Source organism: Periophthalmus magnuspinnatus, chromosome 21 (genome assembly GCF_009829125.3).
Source record: "Periophthalmus magnuspinnatus isolate fPerMag1 chromosome 21, fPerMag1.2.pri, whole genome shotgun sequence".
Classification (NCBI taxonomy): domain Eukaryota; kingdom Metazoa; phylum Chordata; class Actinopteri; order Gobiiformes; family Gobiidae; genus Periophthalmus; species Periophthalmus magnuspinnatus.
The window spans coordinates 10,968,297-10,993,932 of NC_047146.1; the positions used below are offsets into that span (position 1 = coordinate 10,968,297).

General features: G+C 42.5%; 2 protein-coding genes across 3 annotated transcripts; one reads left to right on the plus strand and one right to left on the minus strand.

The window, feature by feature from the left end:
* The first annotated feature begins 120 nt into the window (after positions 1-120).
* LOC117389822 (B-cell CLL/lymphoma 9 protein-like) lies at positions 121-20,266 on the plus strand. 2 transcript variants are annotated; one of them, XM_033987546.2, is made up of 10 exons: positions 121-296; positions 2,004-2,173; positions 10,010-10,476; positions 13,141-13,454; positions 13,536-13,643; positions 13,785-13,959; positions 14,507-14,603; positions 14,689-16,864; positions 17,432-17,704; positions 17,959-20,266. In XM_033987546.2, exons 3-10 carry the CDS (start codon positions 10,193-10,195, stop codon positions 18,996-18,998), a joined length of 4,467 nt encoding a protein of 1,488 aa, XP_033843437.1. In that variant the 5' UTR covers positions 121-296; positions 2,004-2,173; positions 10,010-10,192; the 3' UTR covers positions 18,999-20,266. The 2 variants fall into 2 exon arrangements, with proteins under 2 accessions (XP_033843437.1, XP_033843436.1); XM_033987545.2 differs by lacking the exon at positions 121-296 and adding an exon at positions 397-677 and having other exon boundaries at positions 17,959-20,260.
* Positions 20,267-20,522: 256 nt separating this feature from the next.
* Positions 20,523-24,637, minus strand: LOC117389214 (lysophosphatidic acid phosphatase type 6-like). The gene is made up of 11 exons (XM_033986850.2): positions 24,567-24,637; positions 23,738-23,955; positions 23,536-23,664; positions 22,912-23,042; positions 22,742-22,821; positions 22,062-22,149; positions 21,766-21,895; positions 21,443-21,543; positions 21,278-21,370; positions 21,045-21,210; positions 20,523-20,960 (listed from the first exon to the last, which is right to left on the minus strand). Exons 2-11 carry the CDS (start codon positions 23,951-23,953, stop codon positions 20,829-20,831), a joined length of 1,266 nt encoding a protein of 421 aa, XP_033842741.1. The 5' UTR covers positions 23,954-23,955; positions 24,567-24,637; the 3' UTR covers positions 20,523-20,828.
* Positions 24,638-25,636: the final 999 nt, after the last annotated feature.

A 25,636-nucleotide genomic window follows, 5' to 3' on the forward strand; every position in this document is an offset into this window, starting at 1 on the left:
GAGCTTCATTGACGGACTTGTCCGGCAGCTCCATTCTCACAGCGCAGCGCACATTGCACACAAACCTGACCTAGAATTGCTACTTAGAATTCGGACTGAACCATTTTGGCGCAGCGGAGGGGGGAGACGACAGGAAATCTTGACTGGGATGTAATGGAGTAGGGCCACGGGAAAACGCAGGCGAAAGGGGGGAGACATATTTCTATCATAATGTTACCGTGATAATGTTGTGATTTGATATGAGCGCGGCGTATTTTCGTCGTTTGAGCAAAACGAGGATTAAGTTAACATTACGGGTAAGTGGTGTTTTATTTTCAAATTCAGCCAGAAAGTGAAGGAGCCATGGATCGCCTCCTGGCAACGGGCACACGCGGGTCCTCCTCCCGGGGACATCTCACTCCGGTATCCGTTCTTCTCTGCCTCTGTCCCCGAAGGCTGGCTAACAAACCCACGTCGTGTCTGGCCTGGCAGACAGCGTGCACATTTTAGGCATGAATGTTGTTTTTCCAGTGCAACAAAAGCGGATTATTCACGATGTTTTCGGCATGGTATAAAACCCGCGGAGAAATATTGGTTTTTACCCCATTATACTGGAGGACCGCCCGTGCTTCGTGAAAATGAAAAAGGATACAATGCAGCACGCATGTTCTGCATTCTTCGGGAGTACCACACCGTTGGTATTGTATTTTCTTCATTTCAGATGTTTTTGATATGATTTATAAACGCGTAACGAGATTATAGGCCTCGTCTACTGATTGTTTCGGCCAGCCCTATCATCTACCGTGCGATTTAATTGTTACATTGTTAACCAAAGCGGACAAACTTCCCAATAAACGTCCAGCTAGAAGGGTCTAAATGACTTTATTGAAACAAAAGCCCTGTATATATGTGAATTATGTGTGGATTTGTTTGGGTTAGGCTCGAAGTCGTTGTTCTCGCTCCTAGCCGCCGTCCACTGCCTCCCTCTTCGGGGAAGACTTTGTTTGCGCTGGCCAAGGCTCCATGAATGCAAGTGCTCAAGTCCTCCCTTCCCCCCAGTTCTCTGGCGAAACAGGAACAACTTCTTTTAGGAAAAAGAAAAAAAAAGTTCCTGGAGTTTCAAGCGCCATGGAATTACTTTGTCCGCCAAGAGTTGTCCAGTGAGGCGCTGAGATTTGAGGGGGAAGGCTCGCCTCTGTAGTGCTCTGCTTACGTTTATTTGCAGTTTTAGCTTTGAACGTGTCTGAGTGTATTTTAGGACGACTTCTCGAGTAGGCCCGTGAGTAACTCGTGTGCCATTGTGCTGTCTTAGCTTGGCAGAATCACATACATAGCCTACACCAGAGAGGTGAAAATAATGTGCGATAAAACCAACTTGACCTTTTTGTTATAACTTGAAAGTGAATATCCTACTTTCCAGTGTCTCCAGAGGGTGTCCTCAATGGCCAATGTTTTGAACAAATGTCAAGTTAAGCCTCGTTCAATAGCAGTTTATATGCTCTTCTCAAAATCTGATACTGTGGTCTAATTTTGTACTAAGGTTTCTTGACAGTGGTCATTAGCTGACTATGATGGCTCCTTTTGACTCAGATCTCCTCAATTGCTAGGCAACACTGCTGTCTGGCATTGAACATGGATCTGTTGCATAGACATCACGCACATTTTCTTGCAGTACTTATCTCTTTATGTTTGGTTAGTAAATGCACAATTTCACTCCTTTTCTGTGTATCCTCATCAGCACACATGTCTATTAAAACAATATTCTAGTTACTTAAAAATACTTAATTGAATCTATGGCATCTAAATATAATTTGTCTCACATTTGTTTTGACTCTTACTCTTTTACTGTTAATGTGCCAAATTTTACTAAACCTCTCAAGTTGTTTTCATTGATTTTTTTTCTAATACCAGTTCTTACCCGTTTACATCATAATAAAAGCCATCATGCTAGTGCTGGCTTACAGTTGTAGATCTCCTCTCATTACCTGAAGCTCGTGTACTGAATGAACCCCTGTGTGTTTCAGGTGTGAATGAGCAGTGGCTGTAGCGTGGCGTGAGTGGGCCCGGTTCCTGCACAGCCTCCGTGGCTGCCTGCCTGGGAGGAGTCTAGAGGAGAGCAGACATCAGTGCCCAGGGGAGCTGAGGCCTGCCTCTCCATATGAGGCCCTGCTGAAAGGGCAGGGGGGCTTCTGAGGTAACCCTACTCACCCCACTCTGCCTACCTCTGCTCACACGCTCAACTCTCTGTGCAGCATCACTTTTATTAGGCATTGTGGTTTTTAATTTATTTGCCAGCCAGCAATATTAGCAAAACTACGCAAGATTTCTGCATCCATAGGTATGCGCCACCAGGTCAAATATAATAGTTCTTATAAGTTACCAAGGTACCAAAATACCAATACATATATATTTTTTACACTTAATTCTTAACATTTTTTTTCTTTTATTGATGACATTGTCTGTTGATTTGACACTATCCTGTTCAAAATGTCCCATCTGTACCTGTATTATTTAAATTGCACTTACTTGTCGCTGTTGTAATCAATCCTTTGGTCGCTTCTCTTTGACATTTATTTTTGCACTTGCAGTGATGGGTGTCTCGCATTGTGATTAGAGAAACCTTGAATTGTAGATGAGTTTGACCACCAAACATCTCTAAATGTGCCGTGAGTCCAGACCCAGGCAGCTGGACTTTTGTATAATGTCCAGTCTCATTCACAGATCTGGTTTAGCTTCTATTGAAGGAACCAAGTGTTAACCAAAAACCACAGCACGGCGAAGGATGAGCGGAAGTGGATATTGATGCGAAACAGAAAGGATTTATTTTCTCCTTCAACGACTGGCCTCTCGTATTTCCATGCGTGTGTTTGCTCCATGGCTTTTCTAATTAAAACTAGTATTGCTTCTGTTATGAATGACATGGAACAGTTTGTTTGGTTTTGTTGTGAACAGCACCAGGCTCACGTATATCTTTAGGAGTGATATTTCATCATTCTCTTCACAAAGAGTTTGAAATGGCCAGTTTTATCAGTTTGATACTAATGTACCTGCTGTTCTAAGTAAGACATTCAGTCACAATTAATTAAGGAATTAAAGTTCAGCAGCATAATGACTTTCACCGACACAATAGTACAGTAATTATGTGGTATTCCCTGAGGAGCAGGGGAAAAGGTTGCATATTTAATGTGTGTGTTCATGTACTTATTTAGCGTTGATGTTCCATTTAGTGAATTACATGCAGTCTATTGAAAGATTTGAGATGGTTGTTAAATCATTTCTTTATTGAATGTTTTCTGGAGACTATTTGAGCACAAGATGGAGAGGACCACGTACCAGTTGATATGAAAGTTGTATGTCTTTTCTATTGTGCACATGGTTTGTTAAAATGAGCAGAGGTTGTTGCTGGTACAGGCTGTGGCTCACAAACGATGCACAATCTGTTTTTGAGTTTACCACCAGTGATTGGCAGATGTAGCACACATGCTGATCTTGGTGCATGTTTAAAAGGCTCTTCTTTAAGATGCGCTATGCAAATTTTCTGGTGGGTATGTGTATGCTACCTGCTTGTCTCCATGGATATGTTATTGCATTGCATGGACCGTTCCACAGTATGACACTGAACATATCTATTATGCATTTATTAAATTACTTATGTTTTTATTGCTAAAAATACCTTGAAAAACATGCAATCTTACTGTGAGCGGTCTCGCCTCTTCACAGATCTGACCTGTGACCTGGCCAGATTGAGTCCTGCTTGTCTCCATGAAGGAATATTTGTGTGAATGGAGCATTAAAGGCAACAAAATAAGAAGCAGGTGGTGGACACTCCAACAAAGTTGCATAGTGCAACCTGTAGGCTGGTCTGACCTGCAGTCACCCCCATTTTAAATGTTGAAGGCTTTAGGATAACATGAGGAGCCACGTTCTGGTTTATGCCACTGTTTATCTTCTGTCCAATGGGGTTCAATAACATACTGTTATTCACAATCGTTTAAAGAAACAGATCTCATGTAAAAGCCGTAAGAGTGAAAGTGAGGATGCTCTGAAATGATTACCCACTTCCGAGTGCATTTGGTCAGCTGCTCTGGGGTTGTACCACTGGGCTCTTGTCCGCACACTTGTATAACAGATTTTTCACTTACCTAATTTACCATAGAACATGGGATGCATTTCACAGACCCCGATTTGAATTTGAAGTCAGTTTTCTAATTTTACATTTGAACATCCATCAGCTGTATCAAATCTTTATTAAGGAATCCTTGACTCCAGTTGGTGTAAATGAGATAATAGTTGTAAAAAGAATGTGTTGGATTTTATGAGACAAAATGTATCTATATCTATATCTATCTATATCTATCTATCTATATATCTATATATATATCTATCTATATATCTATCTATATATCTATATATATAATGTTGTTTAAGGCATACTTGGTTTGTACTAACTGTTCAGAGTAAAACTTAGCATACACACTAAATAATGCTGCCACCAGTAAGTATACTCTCTTACCTAAAAACTGTTGACATGTGACACAGGGTGACAAGAGGAATTAATTATTTCTAATTTATCTTACATATTTAAAATAAATAACAAAAGCATATTTAAGGTTAATACACATAGCGTTTTAGCATAAGATTTTTTTTTTTATATTAAATCCTGGAAACTCCTCTGTTTTTACTGCCATTAGATTTAATTTACACAAGCCCAAAACTGATTGTTACAATCTGCAACCTTTGATTTATAATTTGATTAAATGCACAGAGTGAAGTGTAACTATTACAATTATAAAGAACACAGATATCTGTTTTCCAGCTTTAAATCAGTCATAAAGAATAAGATTCTTGTTTTTCCTTGTTGTGTTTCCTTGTTTTCTTGCAGTTCTCTGGTAGTAAAGGTTTCAAAAATGGACAGCTCTCTATCTGCAATAGCGAGGCTAACTATAGAGGCTGTACATATTGGAATTATTTTTATTGTCTCAAATTTAAAAATGCACTTACTTTGAGACATGGTTCTTTGATTCCACTTCACAGTCAGTGCAGTGTGTGAATGTTGTATGAATGAGTGTGTGTGTATATTATGCTATGTGGCCTTATAGTTAATTGGGCAGGTCTTAGCCTTACTCATTGTGTTTAAAATTCCATGATAATGACACACCATTACTAGGGCAACCTCGGGTAACTTGGGGACATAATCTGGTTCCAATAAGTCTTGACTTCCTTATGGTTTAGGTGGATGAAATAAGATTTGGCCATGGTCATTTCTGTAATAGTTGTTATCATGAATGTGGACTGTATGAAAAGTCTTAGTAGGGCACAAGGAAGATCTCAGTGGCCTGTATGGATTGGAAGGGCCCAGCCGTTGGGATTTCCCACAATGCTTGTGGTTACAGGGAGACGTCCTCCCAGCATGAGCAAGGGAGGAATGTGGGCCGAGTGTGGGAGCGACTGTAGTGATGGAGGGAGGGAGTCACGGACCAAAGAGCACAGTCAAGAGAAGGGTCTGCAGTGCACAGGGCAGCACACTGTCTGTAAGCTCCAGGCTCACACCATGGACCCAAACGTTTTGTGTGTTTCCTCTCAGTGTCATCAACAGGACACTCCAAGGAGATAAAAAAGGTTATGTCTGTTGTGTCTTCTTTCATGGTATTGTTGAACCCACTGAGGCACTATATTAGTAAAGGCAGTGTTTTAACAGAGTGTTATTTGTGGTTTCTGTGTGCATGTTCAGAGAGGTAGAGAAAGGGTATGTGAGCCAGTGGAGAGGACAGATGGACAGAGGCAGGAGCAGGGTGAAGTGTGTGAGACTCTGATCAGAGCGGGCTGAAGTGCTGAGTGCCCGTCCTGCTGCTGGAGCTGGCACCACACATGGCAGAACGCCCGGGCGACGCCAGCAGATGTGTCACAAGTGAGTCAGCTCTTTATGTGTGTCTGAGAGAGACAGACACCCACGCTCCCCCTCCGCACACTAAATGTGGAGCATCACACTCTGTGCTTTGCTCCTGTTTTCATTGCCACTTCCATCATTGTGATGGACACACAGAGGCTTCTGTCACTGCCATCTGATCAGACAAATATGACATTACACACATGTCTCCTCCCTGAGGATGGCGGGGCATCATGGTCTGCCACTAGAGGGGCAGATAGACCACCAGCACTTCCAGTCCACATAGCACTTTAGTATGTACTGATACCCCTTAACAAATGCCAGCCTGTAAAACTGACATAAATATTAATTTATCATTATCTGCAATGGCAAACACTGAGACATGATGTGGTGAAATGACTCTTGATATGCTGACCTGATCCAGTCCAGTAAATACTTTTGAATCAGTCCTGATGACCAATGCCAGTACTTCTATTGGGCTGATATGACAATCTGTCAGTCTGGAGCCGTCATTACATTGTGTCATGCAGAACAGTACTGTTCTGTTTAATTCAGTTCTTTCCTCAAATATGGACACCAACAAACACTCTGATTGGCCAGTCTTTATAATCCATGAAAGTTGAATTTGACTAATAGCAGCAAGGTGTTAATTTTACTGGATAGCTTGATAATTAATGACCACTTATTGAAATGGAAAACTATCTCATACTTACACGATTATTTTACATTTTGTTAATTGCAAGCTACAATATTGATTGAAATTAATGTAATAGTAACCGGTCTGTTGACTTCCTATCCAAATCTACAGATCTGGTTTTCTGCTGCTGGCCCCACCTCTTTATAGTGGCAGTTAGCCATAGCAAGAAGTGAATTTTTATTTACATATTTCTTCATCTTAAATTCACCCTCTACACAGCATTAACCCTATATGTATAACTAAGAGTCAGTATTTTTAGGAAGCAAAAGTACAAGCACAGAGCCATGGGCAGTGATCTTTTTTTTTTTGAGCACTCAAACCCTCAAATGCAGGACAATACATGATAGTCAAACCTGCATGAATGACTTAAAGACTGTATGAAAGACTCAGAGTAAGACATGGTCTCTGCATTACCCCTGCATCATTTGAAAATGTTGCCCATTGATTCAGCAAAAGTCCATCATAATAATAGTCATAGCAGTAAATTCTTCCAGTTGAAGTCCATGTCCAAACTGTTTTATTTTATTTTGAAACCTGTTGTTACCATGAAGCCTGCCTGTGGAGGACAAAGAGATAGTCGGGTCTACTTCAGGATCTGTATAGAATGCGGAAAAGTTTTTGCTTTCTTTGTAAATATTTGTACATCTTTTGTGGTCTTAGTACTAAAAGCCAGGTTTTACTAGTGTGCTCACTTGTTCTTGTCACGAACGATAAGCGTATTATGTCAAATGTTGCATTGGTGGCGTCACAGCTCTATGTTTAGTGCCACTTTGCATTCCTCACATTCTGAGCGCTGACTGTGAGAGCGGTGTCTGCAGCTTTGGGTGTGTCATTGGAGTGAGCTCATACAAGAGACTCCTCCACAGGTGAGAGGGAGGCTTGCGCTGCACATGACCATTTTCCCCTCACCCATGGATCATCACGCCACTGGACTAAATCCATGCCAATTTATGTCTTCAATGGTTAAAATGATCTTTTTATTCATGTCTGTGAAATTTTTATTCATGGAAAATGAGGACAAGAAACATTTAACTTAAATACTTTCCAAATTTCTTGCAGAAAGCCTTGGCCTTTAATTCGATCCATCAGATGTTTCTGAGCAGTACTTGTACCTCCCATGTTTTGCCATTGCTGTTGTGGTATGTGAGCTAATGCACTGCTGCTGCTTTAGACAGCTTTTTTGGATGATGAGAGAGACGGAGATATTGTCTCTAATACAGCCCTAAACAAATAATGGGCTGAAGGTATTCTTGAGATGGAAGTTGAGCAGACGCAGAGAGCGCTCCATTGTGACTGAACTGCAAAATGGGATTTGCATAAATAAGGCTGAAACATCAGCAGGGTCTTTACAGCCAACAGCAGGGCTGCGATGAGCCAATGAGAATGTGTGTGTCTGTGCACTTTGATACTGCGCTGCTGTAGCAGTCTTCACATTCAGGCTCTGACTCCACTGATTTGCAGCAGGCCAGGTTCTGAGTCCTCTTCATTCACACCTTAAGCCCATCCTCTCTGTAACAGCTCTCAACCGGACAGGATCTACTCTGATCATTGCCCAGCCTGCGTACCACCACTCTTATATAAGCATGAAATGCTCCCTTTAGTGCCTCCAGTATTAGAAACCCCAATTCTAATGTGATTGAACTATTTTGTGCTCACTTTTTATATAGAAACTCATATTTATATCAGAGGCAAACAGCTCCTATTTAGAGCCTCATTATACTGTTTACCCATTAACTCATCAGCAGTAGAGCTGCTCTGGTGTTATGATCCACTGGAGATGGAGGGAGAGAGAGAAATCTGATTCTGATTTCCGTATGTTTGACTTTGCTTAAAACGTCTTGTCAAGTCAATACGTTTTCCGTTACACTCATTATTTTGTAGTCTATAGTGAGTGACAGGTCCTTGTTTGTGAGCTGTGAGCGCATATATTCCTTTTATTAATGTCTTTGTACTTTTGGTTATGGTTTAATTGATGCTTTAAATGGAACACCTTTGCTTTAGCGGTCCCAATTATATTGTGGACCGCACAAACTAATAACTTTATTATAGTGTTGTATCTGTTTTAGAATTAAATATCTTACAGTCAAGAAAAAAGGTTATAAAGCAAAAAGCAACAGACACATACCAGAAATGTGAAACTAGTTATATTACAATCAATTTGAAATTACATATTGTCTGTGTAGCATGTGAAAGCAGCTTGCCTGGGATCCAGAATATACACAATACTTCACAAAGATGTGAGTCTGGTCACCAGTGCATCCCCAGAAGTGAGAGAAATGTGATTTAGTTCAAAATTGTGCTTTACCAATGAGCTCCTTTGTTTTACGTGTGTTACTGAAGTAAACAAATGTAATTGCGCTGTCGTCTTTGAGCCTGGCTTGAGGTGTGAGAGAGGGAGAGTTGACCAGACCGATATCCCTCTGTATAAAAAATACAGAGGGATATCATTCTGAACCTGTCAGGCAAACAAGCAGCCAGACTAGTCTATTAACTTGTTACATGACATTTGTGCAGTAGTTAATTACAAGTTTATACAATTATGCACACAATACATTTATTTTCACATTGATCAGAGAGGGTAACTTGTATCAGTCTTCTGTTTATAGTAAGGCATAGATTTAGAAACACAAGGCCCCTTTGTGTGCTCCACTCATTTGTAATGGTGAAACACAACTGCGGACATAAAGTAGAAGTTGTAAATCACATATTTGTAGACACCGGAGAAACGGCAGTAGGAGGACTCGCAGTATGTTTGTCTGTTTCTCTGACCATACTACCCTCCCCCTTCTCCTCCACCAGGGGGGCGCTCCAGAGCCTGTTAGAATGTGAAGTTTTTGGAAGAGATCCTAAATATTTTCTGGATGAGAGTGTAATTTTAACTGACTGGGCTGCTCTTTTAAACAACATTCTCCTTCAGTTTTCATCATCCCAGTAAAGGAAAGTCACAGATTCACTGATCACTAACTAGACCTCTAGTGCTATTATTTAAGTACTTACCCACTGTGGAAGGCGTTGTCCTTCACAGCATTAAAGACACGGCTGTGTAATACAGCAGCTCTGTGAAAAATATTGTTTTTTCATCTAAATTAACCTTATCCTCTTGATTGATTTTACACATAGAACCTCCCTTTTTTAGTCAGTATCTAGTTTGAATGTACAACAAATGCATGCAGCTGTAAGTCTTAGTACAAAGGTGTGCTATGCTTGGATTACAGTGTTCTTCAGTTTTTTGATGATTTTCCTGCAAATACATTTATGTTTATTTTTCTCGAGTTCACTAACAGCTTTACTTTTAGCTTGTATAAGTTGACTATAGCTACCGTGCTGGCTCTGGGGTTAGTTTAAACAGCTGTCCTTTAGCTTGCACAAATTGTCTGACTGACTCAGGGTGGAGTTGTGTCCGATTGCGCCTCATTTTACTGACTGTTCTTCTCCTCTCTTCACAGTGTGCCCGAGGGCCATTGAAAGCCCCCTTGGGGGAGTTTCATAAACACCCAGAACAAGAGAAGACTCCTGCAGTATTGTAGTTTGAACGCACAGCTCATACTGACACATACACACAGCACACACTACATTCACCACACACGCGCACATACGCACACACACACACAGACAAGGAGAGAGGGAGAATGTTGGAGGTCCAAGAGGAGAGGCCAGCGGCGGCAGGATCAGCAGCGACACATTTCAACAAGAAGGAACGAGGAAAGAAAGACCGGGAAGACGCCAAAGACAGAAACCTCTCCAATCTGGGAAATCCTGTTCAGGGCGCTAGAAACGCACGGGCCAAAGCACCTCTCACAGCACACAGCGGCAGCCCTCACCAGCTCATTACTCCGCCCTGTTCTGTGGTCCTGGGAGCCCCATCAATGCACTCCAATCGGCTCAAGAACTCCCCGTCCACCAACACACAAAGGTGAGAGCAGGTCATACAGGCCAACTCACCCCTGTGTTTATTTATCACACACTGCTCCTGACAACAGACTGTAGGAAATCTAAAAGATCTCTATTGAAGCCTTATTCTTCAGGGCAGAGGAAAACTGTAACCACACTACAAGCCCCTTTTTTTCTGTAATGATTGAATATTGCGATAATTATTATACAGTTAAAATTCAATACTGAGCAACTTGTAACAATATTACAGAGGTAGAAAATGGGTTACACAAGAACATCATCTAGAAAAATAATTCAGGGCTGCTGCTTGCCATTTGGGTGCCTTAAGCAAACATGGTTCGTAGCGCAACCATGCCCCCAGCCCTCCTTAATTATGTAAAAATACATAGAGCTTTGAATTATTAGATAGTATAATCATTTTCATTGAGCTATATACTTTAGACATTTATAAAAACAACTTTGCACATGCTGCAGTGCTAATGTCATGGTTTGGCTCGACAGCTGGACAAAGTTTCTGTAACTTTTTCTTTCTCTAATTGAGTATGAGACCATTTTGATCAACTAAAGACTCAACTGATTCTGGGGGGGGGGCTTAGAACACTTGTGACCCAACTCCTCCAAATGGTGCCCCTGATCTGTCTGTTTTTAAGCTGTGCCTTCTCTACCTACAGTGGTGATTGATAGAAGTGTGCAGAGTCCAGTCCTAAACTAGTTTCGAAATAATAAAGAAGTCAAAACATTGTAGATTTGCTGCATGTTCCATGTTTAATTACAATAGCTACAACTGCATGGTCAAGCTGGTGCTCCTCCAAGATCTTAATGCCCTGTGCACTGCATATGATACTTGTAATGGGAGCAGTGGCAGTGAAATAATTCATGAAATCTGTGTTAAAAAAAATTCTTTACTTGTTTAAGTATTTTGTCATTATTTTAATGGGGTTAGAAAGTGTGTTTTAATCTTCATGCATATGGGAAATTTATATGCCATGACTGCTCTGTGGACAGGTCTGCCACTGCTTTTATTTATTTATTTTTATTTACAGTTACAACCACATTTTGGGTGTCTTGCAGTAAACGCAGAGACATGGTAGTGTGTTCAAATCTTTCAGCATTTGGAATTAATTTAATAGCCCCAAAACAAAACTGTCTATCATCTATTTTAGTAGGAACTTCCTGGTGTGTGATCCCAAGTGGCTCTGGGTTCAGGGAGTCCGCTGAGCTGGGATGTTTTCCCTGCTGACTCACGGCTCTGGAGCCTATGGAAAAGACTCTCATTTGCCAGAGTTCTACCTTTGCCATGGTTTTCAGATGATTATGTGTCTGCCTGGTGAATGCACAGAATTACACTAAGATACATTTGTTTTAAAGAAGATTGTTTTGTATACTTGTGAAATTTGTGTTCTGATGTACAGGAGAGGGAAGGAGACGTAGAGAAAGGAGGTCAGGGTGTGGTGATAGTGCACCCTGCCAGTTGGACTGGTGAACTGTTCTGGTTGCAGCTATGCCTAGATGACTATGGCCTGAGTCTCCTGTATGGTAAAAACAGCACAGAATTTCAGTTGACATTATTAAATTTGATCAGCCATTTGTAACTTTGGATTTTCTATTACTATCTGTTAGCTGTAGCACAGAAAGGGTTTCGCATAGTGTCACACATTGCTATTTTATATTATATTAGAGTCTTGTCTTTATTGAAAATTTTGCTCTTATTAGAGACAAGTACTGGCTGGCACTATAAGAAGTAAGGCCTGACCTATGAGTTTCTGGAAGCCAGTATCGATAAGGCGTTTGACAGTGCTGATAATTGATCTATCAGGCATAAATGGCAACACATCACAGACAATATAGTGCTTTAATTTAACTTCCTAACTTTAAATTCTGTCTATCTTCTGCTTATCCGGGGCCGGGTCGCGTGGGCAGCCGTCTAAGCAGGAACTCCTAGACTTCCCTCACTCTGAACAGTTCCTCCAGCTCCTCTGGGAAGACCCCAAGGTTTTTCGAGGCCAGCTGAGAGACATGGTCCCCTCAGTGTGTCCTGGGTCTTTCCTGGGGTCTCCTTCTGGTGAGGCATGCTTGGAACACCGCCTCAGGGAGGCGCCCTGGAGGCATCCGATACAGATGCGCAAGCTACTTCAGCTGGCTCCACTCGACGTGGAGGAGCAGTGGCTTTACTCTGAGTTCCTCCTGTGTGACAGAGCTCCTCACTCTCTCTAAGGGAGAGCCTGCACAGTTCCGCCTGTCATGAACAAGATCCTGAGATACTTTAACTCCTTACTTGAGGCAGACATTCTCCAATTGTCTGGAAAGGACAAGCCACCTTGCCCTTAGCAAAGGGCCCTGGATTCCATACTCCGCGAACACCCCCAAAGGACACCACAAGGGACAAACAGTCCACAAAGCACATGTGAACTGGTTGGGCAAATCATGAAACTTTGCCTATTATAATTCAATGACTGAATTGTGTAGAGTCCAAACATTTAAAGAAGGTATAACGTGTCCAGGTGTTATAACTGCAAAGTTTTGGCTGCTACTGACTGGCCAGTATTTTGGTGGAGCCCTAATATGAAACAATGTCAACAATATGCTAATTTAATCAATTTTTGCATTCAGTCTTGACTCTCTTCATATAATGTAGTTCTTTTGTCATCTAATTTGGTGTTTGTTTTTGTTTTTCCATGTCTTGCAGCCCTAAACCTAAGACGGAGGTCATGGTGCGATCTCCTCCTGTCATGTCCCCTTCCACTGCCGTCCAAATGGACTCTAAAATGCCCAACCAGGGCAAGCCTGGAAGCACTGGCAGCCAATCACAGCCCTCGCCTTGTGACCCCAAGACGCTGGGCTCTAAAGGGGCGCCAGGTGTGGCAGGAAGCATGGGACTAAAAAATGGCCAGAGCTTGACATCTGGCCCCAGCTCCAAGGTGAAAGTCAAAAGGGAGAGGAGCACCTCTGTGGAGTCCTTTGACCAGCCAGAGAGTGGCACACCCACCAGTGAGGAGAAAGGTGGGATATACAGTTTGAACTCATCATCTTTTACTACATTATGGTGTTATTTATTTATTGTGTGTCTGTGTGTGCCTTCAGAGAGCAGCAGGGTAAAGCGCATGTGTGTGGCAGAGAGGAGGCAGCCTTATAGTGGGGCAGACTGGTGCTCTGGGGGAGAGAGCGATGAAGATGACAAAGGATTCTTCAGTAAGTGTGATTTTAAAAAAAAAGGCCAACATCTAATCATGTGCAATAAGCCTGCAGCTGATTTGCTTGGTTTATAATAACACCTTATAAGGGCATTATTCCTAACAAACAAATCCTAAAGTTTTCCTTGTGTCCTCTTAGACTGTAACAGTGATGTGAAGCCCCAAGACACCCATTCTACCTCCAGTACAGGACTCAGTCGCTCCTCTACACCTTCCCACAATGCTCTGGGTCAAGGCTCAACAGCAGAGACTGCCGGTAGCCAAAAACCAGGCTCAAAGCTTGTATATGTCTTCACTACGGAGATGGCTAACAAGTAAGACGTTTTTCTTCCATGAAAACAAAAGTGCTTTTAAAGTTTGTTTGGCATACACAATACTCATGTACTCATGTTGAGTGTTTTTAAAATTATTTAAATTCACATAAATGTGGGATGGTTGTACAAACACCCAGAGTGGGTCCTTTTACTAAATTGCTGTTCAAATTTAAATGGAATAACTAACAATGTCAATTGCCTGAAGTACATCTGTGTGTCCCTGTCATTAGCAGTGGTTGTTGTCTTTGATGTTTGTTTGCAGCTGCTTATGTGAATGCTGTTAGGATGCTAACTCACTTCCACTCTGCCTCCGCTTTCCCAGTCATAGCCTAAACCCAGTGTTTCTAAACATGTGTGTCTCTCAGTAGGACTTGGCTTTTGGCTCAGATGAACACAGCTGGGAGTTAGATCAAACATGTTCTGTAGAAGGTGTTTGTGTGCAGCAGTTAACAGCTGGTTAACCTTGACAAATCCTCATGACCCTGAGTGTTTTAATTGTCAAAAATTCACTCTATTTTTGTAACTGTATACATTTCCATGTCCTCAGGGCGGCTGATGCAGTGCTGACTGGCCATACAGAAAACATCATTGCCTTCCACATGAAAAACATCTCCAATAGCAAGGACAAGGCTCATCTCCTTTTAGTAAGCACCACATCTTTTATCTTGTAATACTGTTTTACATCAAACTTATTCTGTCTTTTTTCTGTCTATTATCTTTTTTTTAAAGAACAATGCAGCAAACAACCTTCGAAACGACTCCAAGCCTCCCCAACAACCGTCTGCTCATGCCCAAGATCAAAGTCTCCAGGCTGGTTCTAAGCCGTCCTTACCTGGCATGGCAGAGGGAAGCGCAGCTCAGCCTTCAAACCAAGGAAGCCAAACAGGTGTTCTTCCACAAGAAGGGTCATCTTCTTCCGGCATAGAATCCAAAAATCTTCCCGGCAGCAGCCCGAATAACACTACAGCAGCAGTGGACCAGGCTCCAGGCTCCCAAACAGAGGCAGGTCTGAACCCTGCATCAACAGAAGGTCCTGGTGGAGGTTCTGGAGGGTCAGGGCTGACCCCACAACAGCAGCAGCAGCAGCAGCAACAACAGCTGGCCCAGGAGCTGCTTAACATGGAGGCCAACACAGAGGGGCTGTCCCAGGAGCAGCTGGAGCACCGGCAGCGCTCACTACAGACTTTAAGAGACATTCAGCGTATGCTTTTTCCTGACGATCGTGACGCTCCACCACCTGGGCCCCCACAGGGCCATGGTGGACCCCATGATGGAGGGCCTGATGGTGGCTCCCGCCGGTCCGAGCAGGGCCCCCTACAGGCCATGATAGCTCAATCACAGAGCTTAGGGCCACCTGGTCCTGGAGGCCCACGTCCACAAGGGCCACCCTTTGGTCCTCCTCATGGTCCGAGGGACATGCCACCATTCCCACAGGATGAAATGGGCCCACACATGGGTGGGCCAGGGGGCTGTGGAGACGGGGAGCAGATGACTCCAGAGCAGGTGGCTTGGTTGAAACTGCAGCAGGAGTTTTATGAAGAGAAGAGGAAAAAGCAGGAGATGCAGCATCGGCCCATGCCTGACATGATGATGCATCCACATGGTCCACGAGGCATGATGCGAGGCCCGCCGCCCCCGTACCAAATGGGTCCAGGAGAGATGTGGGGAGGACCTGGAGGACCCCCAGACCACTATCAGGAGCGTATGAGCATGGGCCCTGGTCCGAGGGGCATGCCCCCACATATGCAGAGAATGCCTGGATTCTCTGGGATGATAAATCCTGAAATGGAGGGTCCACCAAGACCTGGCATGGGGTGGCCTGATGACATGCCTTCACGAATGGGAGATGGGCGTGTGTTTCCAGGTGGACCTGGGGGTATGTTTGCTGGTCCAGGTGGTCGAGGAGAGCGTTTCCCAAATCCTCAGTCAGTCCAAGAAGCAATGTTCCACCAAGGAATGGGAGGAGAAAAAGGGCTTCCACCAGGCATGATGATGGACATGCAGAGAATGATGGGCCACCAAAGGGGGGGAATAGAGCCAGGAAATGGAATGGGTATGTTTCCCCGGATGCCCGGAGACGGTCCTATGAGCCCCTCATCGAGGCTTCAGGGAATGGGAGGCAGAGATATGGGGCCTGACTTTGGCATGGGGCCTGGACCTGGCCCAGGCCCACATATGCACCCTTCAAAGCTGAGAGAGCCTCCAATGAACATGAGTCCAGATGAAATTATGAGGCTGAGAGCAGGAGGAGGGCCGCCCATGGACAACATGGGTCCACAGGGCAGGCCTATGCAGGGGCCACCCTTCCCAGAGCAGGGGCAGCCAGGAGACTTTCCTATGGGACCTGGGCGGCCCTTTCCCAGTGGGCCAGGAGGAATGAGGGGTCCACATGGAGACCAGAGCTTTGGTCCAGAGCATAGAGCTACACCCACAGGGGGTAACGGCCGCATAAACCACCTTCCCTCTGGTCCTGGGCCTGCACAAGGACAAAGGGGCCGTAAACCCGCTGACCTCAACGTCCAAGCTGGAGGGGGCAACTCCCCCAGCGTCAATCCTCTCAAGTCCCCTCCGCTGAGACAGGTCCAGTCACCTATGATGGGCTCCCCCTCTGGAAACCTGAAATCCCCCCAGACGCCATCCCAGCTGGCAGGCATGTTGACTGGTCCGACAGGCCCCCCTGCCCCTCCAGCACCACCAACATCAGCACCCATGAAGTCCCCCCACTCCATGATGGGCTCAGCTGGTGCCTCTCCTGTTCATATGAGGTCTCCTTCTCTTCCAAACCCATCTCCAGGATGGGCCTCTTCACCAAAGCCGCCCATGCAGAGTCCTGGGGTGCCACCTCAGGGTGGCAAGCCTCCGCTCAGTATTACCTCGCCAAACATGATGGGCAACATGGAGCAAGGTATTGTTCATTCTGAAATATTAACATCATGTATATTAAACTGTATGAAGGGTACACTCATCATACTTAAATGCCTTGAAAATAAGCGTACAATGTCACATTTCAAAATGTGCAGAAGTGGTGTAAACAGCACAAATGGTTATTGCTATCACAGTAGTAACATAAAGTGTCAAAGACAATCATTCGAGATTGGTGGCTAATGGTACAGTAGCTCCCTCTTGTGGCCAGTGAGCAGTCGAAACACAAATCCATTGAAAATTGAAAAGCTGCGGACTTGGGACTGCATTCAGATGGCTGGTAAGCTTTTACTCACTGGCTCTCAGGTGGCTGTCCTTAGTACCCTCCTGCCTTTATTTAGTTGAATTAATCAAACACACTGCTACAAAGTAAATTTCATAAATGACACAAATCTTTTCTGTTATTTTAGACATAACAAAACAAAGCTTAGGAGATTGATATTTATAAATCACCATAACCTGACATCAATTGCTATAAAAGTTTAGATAAAAAACTATATAAAAATCCTAATAATTGATCAGAGGAGTGTATTTGTTTTGTCCTTCACAGGTGGTAACGGTCCTCCCTCAGCCCCTCCTTCATCAGGAGCTCCATCTGGACCCATGTCTCTCCCCGGCAGTGTCCCGTCTGGCAGCCCGTACACAATACCCCCGGAGCCCACGCTATCTCAAAACCCCCTCTCAATCATGATGTCACGCATGTCCAAGTTTGCCATGCCCAGCTCCACCCCGCTATACCATGATGCCATTAAAACTGTGGCCAGTTCTGACGATGACTCGCCGCCTGCCCGATCTCCCAACCTGCCTTCTGGGAACAATAATGGTAATGTTTACTCACCAAAAGCAGTACTTGCAAATGATCAATTTTAACTTTATATCAGTGATTAATTTGACATCAGTTTTATAAGTTATAAAAAATTGTATTAAGTTTTATTAATTGTTTAAATTTTATTTTCTGTGTGCGAGTCAAGTGACTATACTTTAAAAACAATTTTTGTTATATCCACAGTATATTTGATTTGTATCTTAATTGCTACAAATGTCAAGACGTTGATCTTTTGTTCTGTATATTCTCAGGTATGTCACTGAATCACCAAGGCAACCCGCGAATGATGGGACCTGGTAACTCGGGACCCATGCCAGCTCTCAGTCCTCTGGGAATGAATCCTATGGGGTCCCAACCTCTGTCCCATGGAATCCCTCCACAGATGCCCTCACCTAATGCCCCCAACATGGGGCCAGGCATGATGCCCCATGGCATGATGATGCCACAGAACCCCCAGGATCCTGGCATGGCAAATCCTCAAATGATGCCCCAAGGACGCATGGGCTACCCCCACCGGAACCAGGGATATCCTCTGACACAGTCTCCTTCCCAGCAGGGACCTTTCTCCCCGCACAACGGCCCTGGTCCACAAGGTTTCCCGGGCCATCCCATGGGTTTCCAGGGTGATGGAGGACCTATGGGTGGACGCATGGGGAACATGCCTCATGGGGGAGGCGGTGATGGAGGCATGTGCAAACCAAACACACCTGGAGGACCTGAGTTTAACAACATGCCAGGTGGATTTAGTGACGCAGACCTTCATGAAGTCATGCGCCCTGGAGCATCTGGTATTCCTGAATTTGACCTGTCCAGGATAATCCCCTCTGAAAAACCCAGCCAGACTTTGTCTTATTTTCCGAGGGGAGGGGGAGACAATCCGGGGGGAAAACCGCCACACCCGTCAGGCTTCCCTATGCAGGGAATGATGGGCGATGGTCCTCTGAGGATGGGGATGTCCATGCAAGGAATGGGTGGGATGCCAGGGGGGCCGGGTGGAGGAATGGGCCCCCAAGACATGCCGATGGGGAACCCCGGACACAATTCTATGCGGCCACCGGGATTCATGGGCCAAGGAATGATGGGGCCGCAGCACCGGATGATGTCCCCTGGGGGCCCAGGCGGGATGATGCAGGGTAGACAAATGGCCCACCCTGGTCCTGGCGGCTCACCCAACATGATGATGTCGCTGCAGGGCATGGGTGGCCCCCCTCAGCAGACAATGATGATGGGAGGTCAAATGAGGCCTCGCGACATGGACATGGGCTTTAGTCCTGGCCCTGGAATGTTCTAATCCAACATGAACTTTGTATCTAGAATGTTCTTGGACTAATCAATGATGGAGTGAAGACTCAATGGTGTTAGGAAAAATCTGACAGACTCACACATGATATGAGAGGATTTATCCAGAAATGAATAGAATGGCGTTTATGTCCGATGTGGGAACTATTGCAGTGTAACTTTGTACTGGCCCAGACAGGAGTACCTTGCCACAACATTTGAAATTGGCTCATGAACTTAAGAATGTAAGGGACTGTTGTGCATCAATTTTGCAAATCTGTTCTTGTGTTTTTTGATTATCTGACTGTAAAGTTGACTCCAACTTCAAGAGGAATCAACACTTAAAGTCAGTGTGGAGATGCTACAGTATATGTCTACTTTTGCATATTAAAAAACAGATTTGTCCAGAAAGTGGTATGGAACAAGAGAAAGGAATAAGAATTTGTGCTTTGTGAAGAAATTAGTGGAACTCCATCTTGTCTCTGGCTCCATTGTTTTGACTGTTTCTGTACAGTGTATCCGTGTGTGGATGGAAGGGTGAATGTTTCACAGACTGTGTGTTTGTGCGTATGTGTATGTATAGGCATCTATCAGTGACCTCTCAGATCTTCCTACCCAACTTTCATTGGGGAGGAATGCCCCCTAAAATACTGTACTGTTTACCATTGGTGGGCTATTCAAATTTTAGTCTATTTTAATTTTCTTTGTAACTCCAGTGTATAACAAACCAAACTATGACCTCATTAAGATAATAGTATTATTAAAAAAAAGCACAAACATGGACCGTTTGCAGAAAGCGTCTTCTTTTCTATTTTTATCAGTGAAAGCAACACAAAGTGGGAGGATCCTGGCAGCGTTGCAGCACAATGATCTTCAAGTCCTATTTGAAAATGTGACCGCCTTTTCATGAATGCTTCAAAACTTACAGGGCTTGTGTTGCCAGTGTGAAGAGTACTACTACCCAGATGTGCTGTGTCTTTCTTGTTCCTGTTGTTTTTGGCTCTTGTTGACTCTGGGTAAAAATCATTCCCACAGCAATAATCCCCCAATGGTCAGCAGATAGAGACAGAAGACAACCGGTGTTCAAACAGAGGTAAATTTGATTGGCATCATTTAGTGTGGGTGTCAGAAGAGGGCACACAAATATAAACGCATACTGCTTACCATCCAGTTGGCTTCCTTTTTCTCTATTGTATAAGCTTGTCATGTGTTCTCCATTGGCTTTGGTGCAGAATAGCCTTCCAGGGCTGTGGTGATGGACTACAAATAAAAGATATTGTTTTGGTATATACATGTTGTCTGTTGAGTGTGCTATTGGTGTGATGTGATTGTGTGGACAAATTGTTCTGTGTAAGTCTGCATATCTGAACTCGTCAGCATGTGTCCACAACCTCAAGAACCAGATGGGCCAAAGACCATAGTTCACTGGAGTGTGTAATTCAACATAAAGCAGTACACTCTTTATTTAAATATTTTAAAAATATGTTTTAAACTTTTAATATATCTTACAACTATTAAAACTAAATCAAGCACCTCAAGCTAACATGGTCAAAAATAGACCAAATGTTTAATGGTTAATTGACTCACATATCCAGAGGTCTAGTTCAAAGTGCCAAATGGGGCATGGCAAGTGAAAATTAAAAACCCAAGTGCTGAAATGTACATTTGAAAGTACAGGCATTTACAGATAATGGAGACAATACCACTGATTATATCTAAAATATACATTTTGTAATGAGTAAAATGTTTTCATAATTGCTATAATTGCTGTCCAAGGGGTCTTAAAGCAAAACATTTGTGCATGTCCAGACTACAAGTTATAAAAAAAATAGAGTGATTTGAACTATTTAGGTAAAGGTTCTGTGCTATTGCAAAGTGACTGGTAATGTTCAGAGCTCAGGGAGTGGACTGAAAGAATCTTTTTGAATTCCTGGAGGGGGCAGTAGACTCCATTGCATCCAGGAAGTAACTGGTCCTAAAGAGAGATCAAACACAGTTGAGGACCAAATTGGAAATTAAGTAAATAAAGTAACTATTTAAAGCAAATACAAATACTTACTTGGCCTATGTATGAGACTTTGACATAGGCTTCTTTGGTTTGTCTGTGCTTATACAGCTCCAGGGTGATGTCCGCAGCGTATGGTGGCCATCGCATGTCAAAAATTCCCATGGCCATGAGACATGGGATTAGTGTGGTGTCATGTACAGAGTACAGAAACAACTTTCTGCATTATAGAAAAAGATTGCAATTACAACAATGATACTGTGTCCCTCATTTTTAACATTTCTTACCTGTTCGGCTCTGGTAAGGCTCCCTGCAGTTTGTCTTCAAAGTTGAGTAACAGAATATGCAACAGTGGACCTACACACAGCTGCAAGCTCTCCCTGTCATCAACATAAGGTCATTATATACAGAAAATGTACCTTTATCAATATCACTAACTCCTTATTTTTAACCTTTTGCTGGGGTTATAGATGTAACACATCATATCAATAGCTCTCTGCTCCACTTTATTTCTCCAAGTGTCCAATGCCGGGGGGCAGGGGAGGCCATGGGTCTGTTAAAAAGAAACAAAAAAAAAAAGTTTATAATTACTTTGTTCAGTTAGTGAAATCAATAAAAAACAACTGTAGTAATAAGCAATAATTTGTCAAATTCAATTGAAACTCAAAATTATACTTGCTTTTTGTTTCTAGGCCGTCATTTCCAACCTGTCTACTTAAAAATAACCTGTGTATTTTGGGGGATAGTAATATGAATCATGATGTGGCACTGTCACCTCTCTGGCAACCATGTCGTCTCTAATGAGGATGAAGTCAACTTGCTGAGCAGCGATGCCCAGCGCCTCCTGTATTCTCCGCAGGTCGGCTGCGATGTCTGGCAGCGTGGACGACTCTGCCCAGCGGTGGCTGCACACAACACACACAGTCAGACGCACAACATAGATACTGGGTGACAAACTGTCACAGAAATCTCAACTCTGCGTCACAATTGCACAACACATTATTCAAGATTTCAGTTTTGGATGGTGAGCATGGGAGGACTTGACTGGTTTCAAATTAAACTCATACATACCCGCCAAGAATTTTGAGCAGCTTGCAGCCATGGAAGTTTGGGTACAGGATTTCAGCTTCAGCCTCTGTGGTTAATATTGGCAAAATCTCTACAGAATAAACAAAGCATTATAAAATGTTTACAGTCTGATGAGGATCAATCTCACTATACACTGTTCAACCAATATGTCCAACCACTTTATTGACCAAAATGATTATTTAAAAAATCTATTTAAAAACTGTATTGTAATTGACTAACTGGTTAATCTCGTCATCTCTATTCTAAACCAATTTTTGCAGATATACCTGCTTGTCAACACTTGATCACATCAGATCTCTGAAGCTAAACACCTGGTACTTGCATGTATGACTGCTGGGAATATCAGGTGCAGCAGGGGGGCAGCAGTCATTTTGTCCTTACCTAGCATGAATTTGGTGCGTGCGTGAGTGTTGGTGGTAATAGGAGGGGCCAATAGCAGCCTCACTTCTGTCTATCCACTCCTCTGGTTACATTATTAGCTTACCAAAACAGAGCAATGTAGAGCACTCTCTAATCAAATTATTAATATTCTTATTCTTTTGAGCAGTATAACACCCATGCTGATTATAGGATGGCAATATTTAAAGCATTTAAATTTATATGCAAGTCAAAATCAAATGTGTTTATACTTGCACTGTCCATATATATGTTTATGCTTATACCTTTTTGTTTTTGCTGAAAGAGTCCTGCTACCAGACACTTGGCAGATTCAATAGTTCTCCAAATATTAGTAGAACGAACACTAAAATGAAAAATGAGCAAAAATATTTATATTTAGCTATTCTGTGTATTGATACCATAATATGCGTGATGTTGCCTTGAGAACACCTACTAGACTTCAGATGGACTAAATGCAGGAGAGAGAAAGGGACTGTCTTCAATGTATCGCTGCCTCAACCTTTTGCCCAGTTCATACAGCTGTTGCATGCCCAGTGTGGTCAGCTGACCAGCGAATGAGCCACCCTAACAAATAAACACATTACCATTATATTATTAGACAAGCACACATACACACCCACAACTGTGGACCTGAGCTAAAAAATGTGGTCCACACAGCAACAGTTGAATTTAGGAGTAATTCTAGTAAGCAAAATCTCCTATGTAAGCAACAACAGCATATAATGCAAGTAAATGTAGGAATCTTAATGTAATAAACAGAGTTGCAACACAATGGTGCACTCACTGCAGCCTTGTTAATGCAAATTCATGACCACTAGATGGTGTTATAACTTATGAGCCTGAAGAAATATAATTTCAGCTTCTTAGCCATTACATACAGATGTTGGTGCAAATGAAAGATTTGTGTACGTGTAAAATAGAGAAATAATTCCATCATTGCAATACAACACAGAAAAGTTCAAAGTCTGATTCAATACAAATAATTTGAATATTTCATTAAAAAAAACTTTTAAAAAAGCTTTTCTCTAGTCCTGTTAAACAAAACACACCTACTCACGGTCAAGAGATTTTTCCGATAGTTTTCTTCCATAGGAGCAGAAGGTCTGGGGCCACCATTGAGATCTGTTACAACAAAGTTTATGTGGGTGTGTGGGGGAGGCTCCAGAAGAGTCGGTACCCACTGAGCCTTCAAAAACATTTAAGTATGGTGGTTAAACTACTAATATTGGACATATTTAACATAACATAAACACATTTACCTCCAGAACATTAGGAATAGACTTCAGTGGGGTCCGTGCACCATGACGGAACAAGACTTGGACTAGTTGAAGTTCATAAGGAGAGGTGGGTTCACTATCCAGGGGGCTGCATGTTCTACTTGAATTAGACTCATTTGTTTTCTGTGACCACAGAATTGAGCCAAATGCAGCAGAAACCGAACCAACAATGCCAGCATTCAACCAAAGTTTTTTCATGGCTGTAATTAAGAGTTAATCACAGATTCAAAAACGGGTTACTCATCACAATTGTACCATCATGTTTCATGTTATAAAATTTGGTTGTTATGTCTCCCAATATTCCAGTAGTTCATTTCAAAACGTGTATTCCCAAAATGTGACCTTTTCATAATCTCTAGTAATAAAGCTTATCAAATGACAACAAAGGCCTTTTGTAGACAAGAACATGATTGCCACACACTATTTTTATAACTCACAGAGCTGAAGCAATATTGAATGCCACATAATCCTATCGAGTCACCGGGTTACACCATATTTATGATTTATGAGCGAAAAAAAAATACCAGCGCAACTATTTTCACACTGGCAATAAAACATCAAAGCTTAAACACTTCATGTAATACACACTGGTTAATAATACACTTTAAATGCGTCAAATTACCGTAAAGTACTACAATACAGTGTGGTCTTTGGGTAAATTCATTCAGAACAGTATGGATCCAGTAGCATGGACACACAGCTAACCTTTAAATAACCAGTCAACCAAGCCGGAATTATACTATTTCCAACAATTTTGTTTTGGATATATGATCCGTAACTAGACGTGACATAAGACAAAATATCAACTTACTTTTTATTTGGAAGAGAAATGAGCTGCGTTCAATGTTGACTTGTTACCCAACTTCTGCTCCATACTCCTGCCACCGGTTTGTATCGCAGAGCATCATGGGATCTGTAGTACCCTTTAGTCTTATTTTAAAAGAAGACGGAGAATGAAAACTACATTTCCCAGAACCAACATAACATATCTCTTCCTCTACAATTTTTGCTGCAGCTGCTGTCTCGAGCTGCACACTGCCGCCCCCTACCACGATTATACGTATAGGCATTTTCAAAATACTTAGGTTTGTCTGAACTAAAGTATACTTTCTGCACGGAACAGAATATTTTATCCCGGCACATATTTGGTATGTAATGCTTTATCATATCATGCTTTCTTCATGACGATTGTTTGAGTTTACTGTTTTATTATATTTCAATGTAATGCTGTCAAGTTAAGCAATTTCAACCAGTTAATTTAGCCATATCACAGCACGTGTCACGTCTCAATCTTTGAAGCTAACCTTGCTAATTTTCGGTTAAACTTCAGAAACACGCCAAGGGAACCGGTTTAAATGTAATTCTTTATTTACTGCTGTGTAATTGTTTTTATTTACTCCACTGCCAAGTGAAAGAGCTGGAACATAAACGCACAAGACACGGATGATTTGTCACATAATAAATTCAACAAGAAACAATGGTAAGAAATGAAATAAACTAATAACCTGAATGAATACATAAAACATAGTTTGACATAACTGAACAATACACACACAGATAACCATTTATTATGTACAAATTAAAACCTATAAGGAGAAGTGCAACGTTGCCACCTAGTGGCCAAATCTTTTCAGCGTCAGACATTCTGCCATCGAAGGTTTAAAAAAAAATGAAAATTTACTAAAAAAAAAAAACCCAAAAAAAACCCCGAACTTTTCACACGATTCTGTTCATTTGTTGTGCTCCGTGTGAAAATGTTTACCACATTTATATTATTGTCCTTGGCATATAGGAATGTATAAAAAAATATGTGTGTTAAGGCACTTTTAGTCATGAGTTTTCTATTGCAAGATTTTACAACAAACCTTTTCTTTCTTTATA

Coding starts and splice junctions, on each gene's coding strand:
- LOC117389822 (XM_033987546.2), top strand. CDS start 10,193: ATGTTGGAGGTCCAAGAGGAGAGGCCAGCGGCGGCAGGATCAGCAGCG. Junction 10,477..13,140: donor CCGTCCACCAACACACAAAG/GTGAGAGCAGGT, acceptor CATGTCTTGCAG/CCCTAAACCTAAGACGGAGG. Junction 13,644..13,784: donor AGATGACAAAGGATTCTTCA/GTAAGTGTGATT, acceptor GTGTCCTCTTAG/ACTGTAACAGTGATGTGAAG.
- LOC117389214 (XM_033986850.2), bottom strand. CDS start 23,953: ATGAAAAAACTTTGGTTGAATGCTGGCATTGTTGGTTCGGTTTCTGCT. Junction 23,043..23,535: donor ATCGGAAAAATCTCTTGACC/GTGAGTAGGTGT, acceptor TTTATTTGTTAG/GGTGGCTCATTCGCTGGTCA. Junction 20,961..21,044: donor AAGTCTCATACATAGGCCAA/GTAAGTATTTGT, acceptor ATCTCTCTTTAG/GACCAGTTACTTCCTGGATG.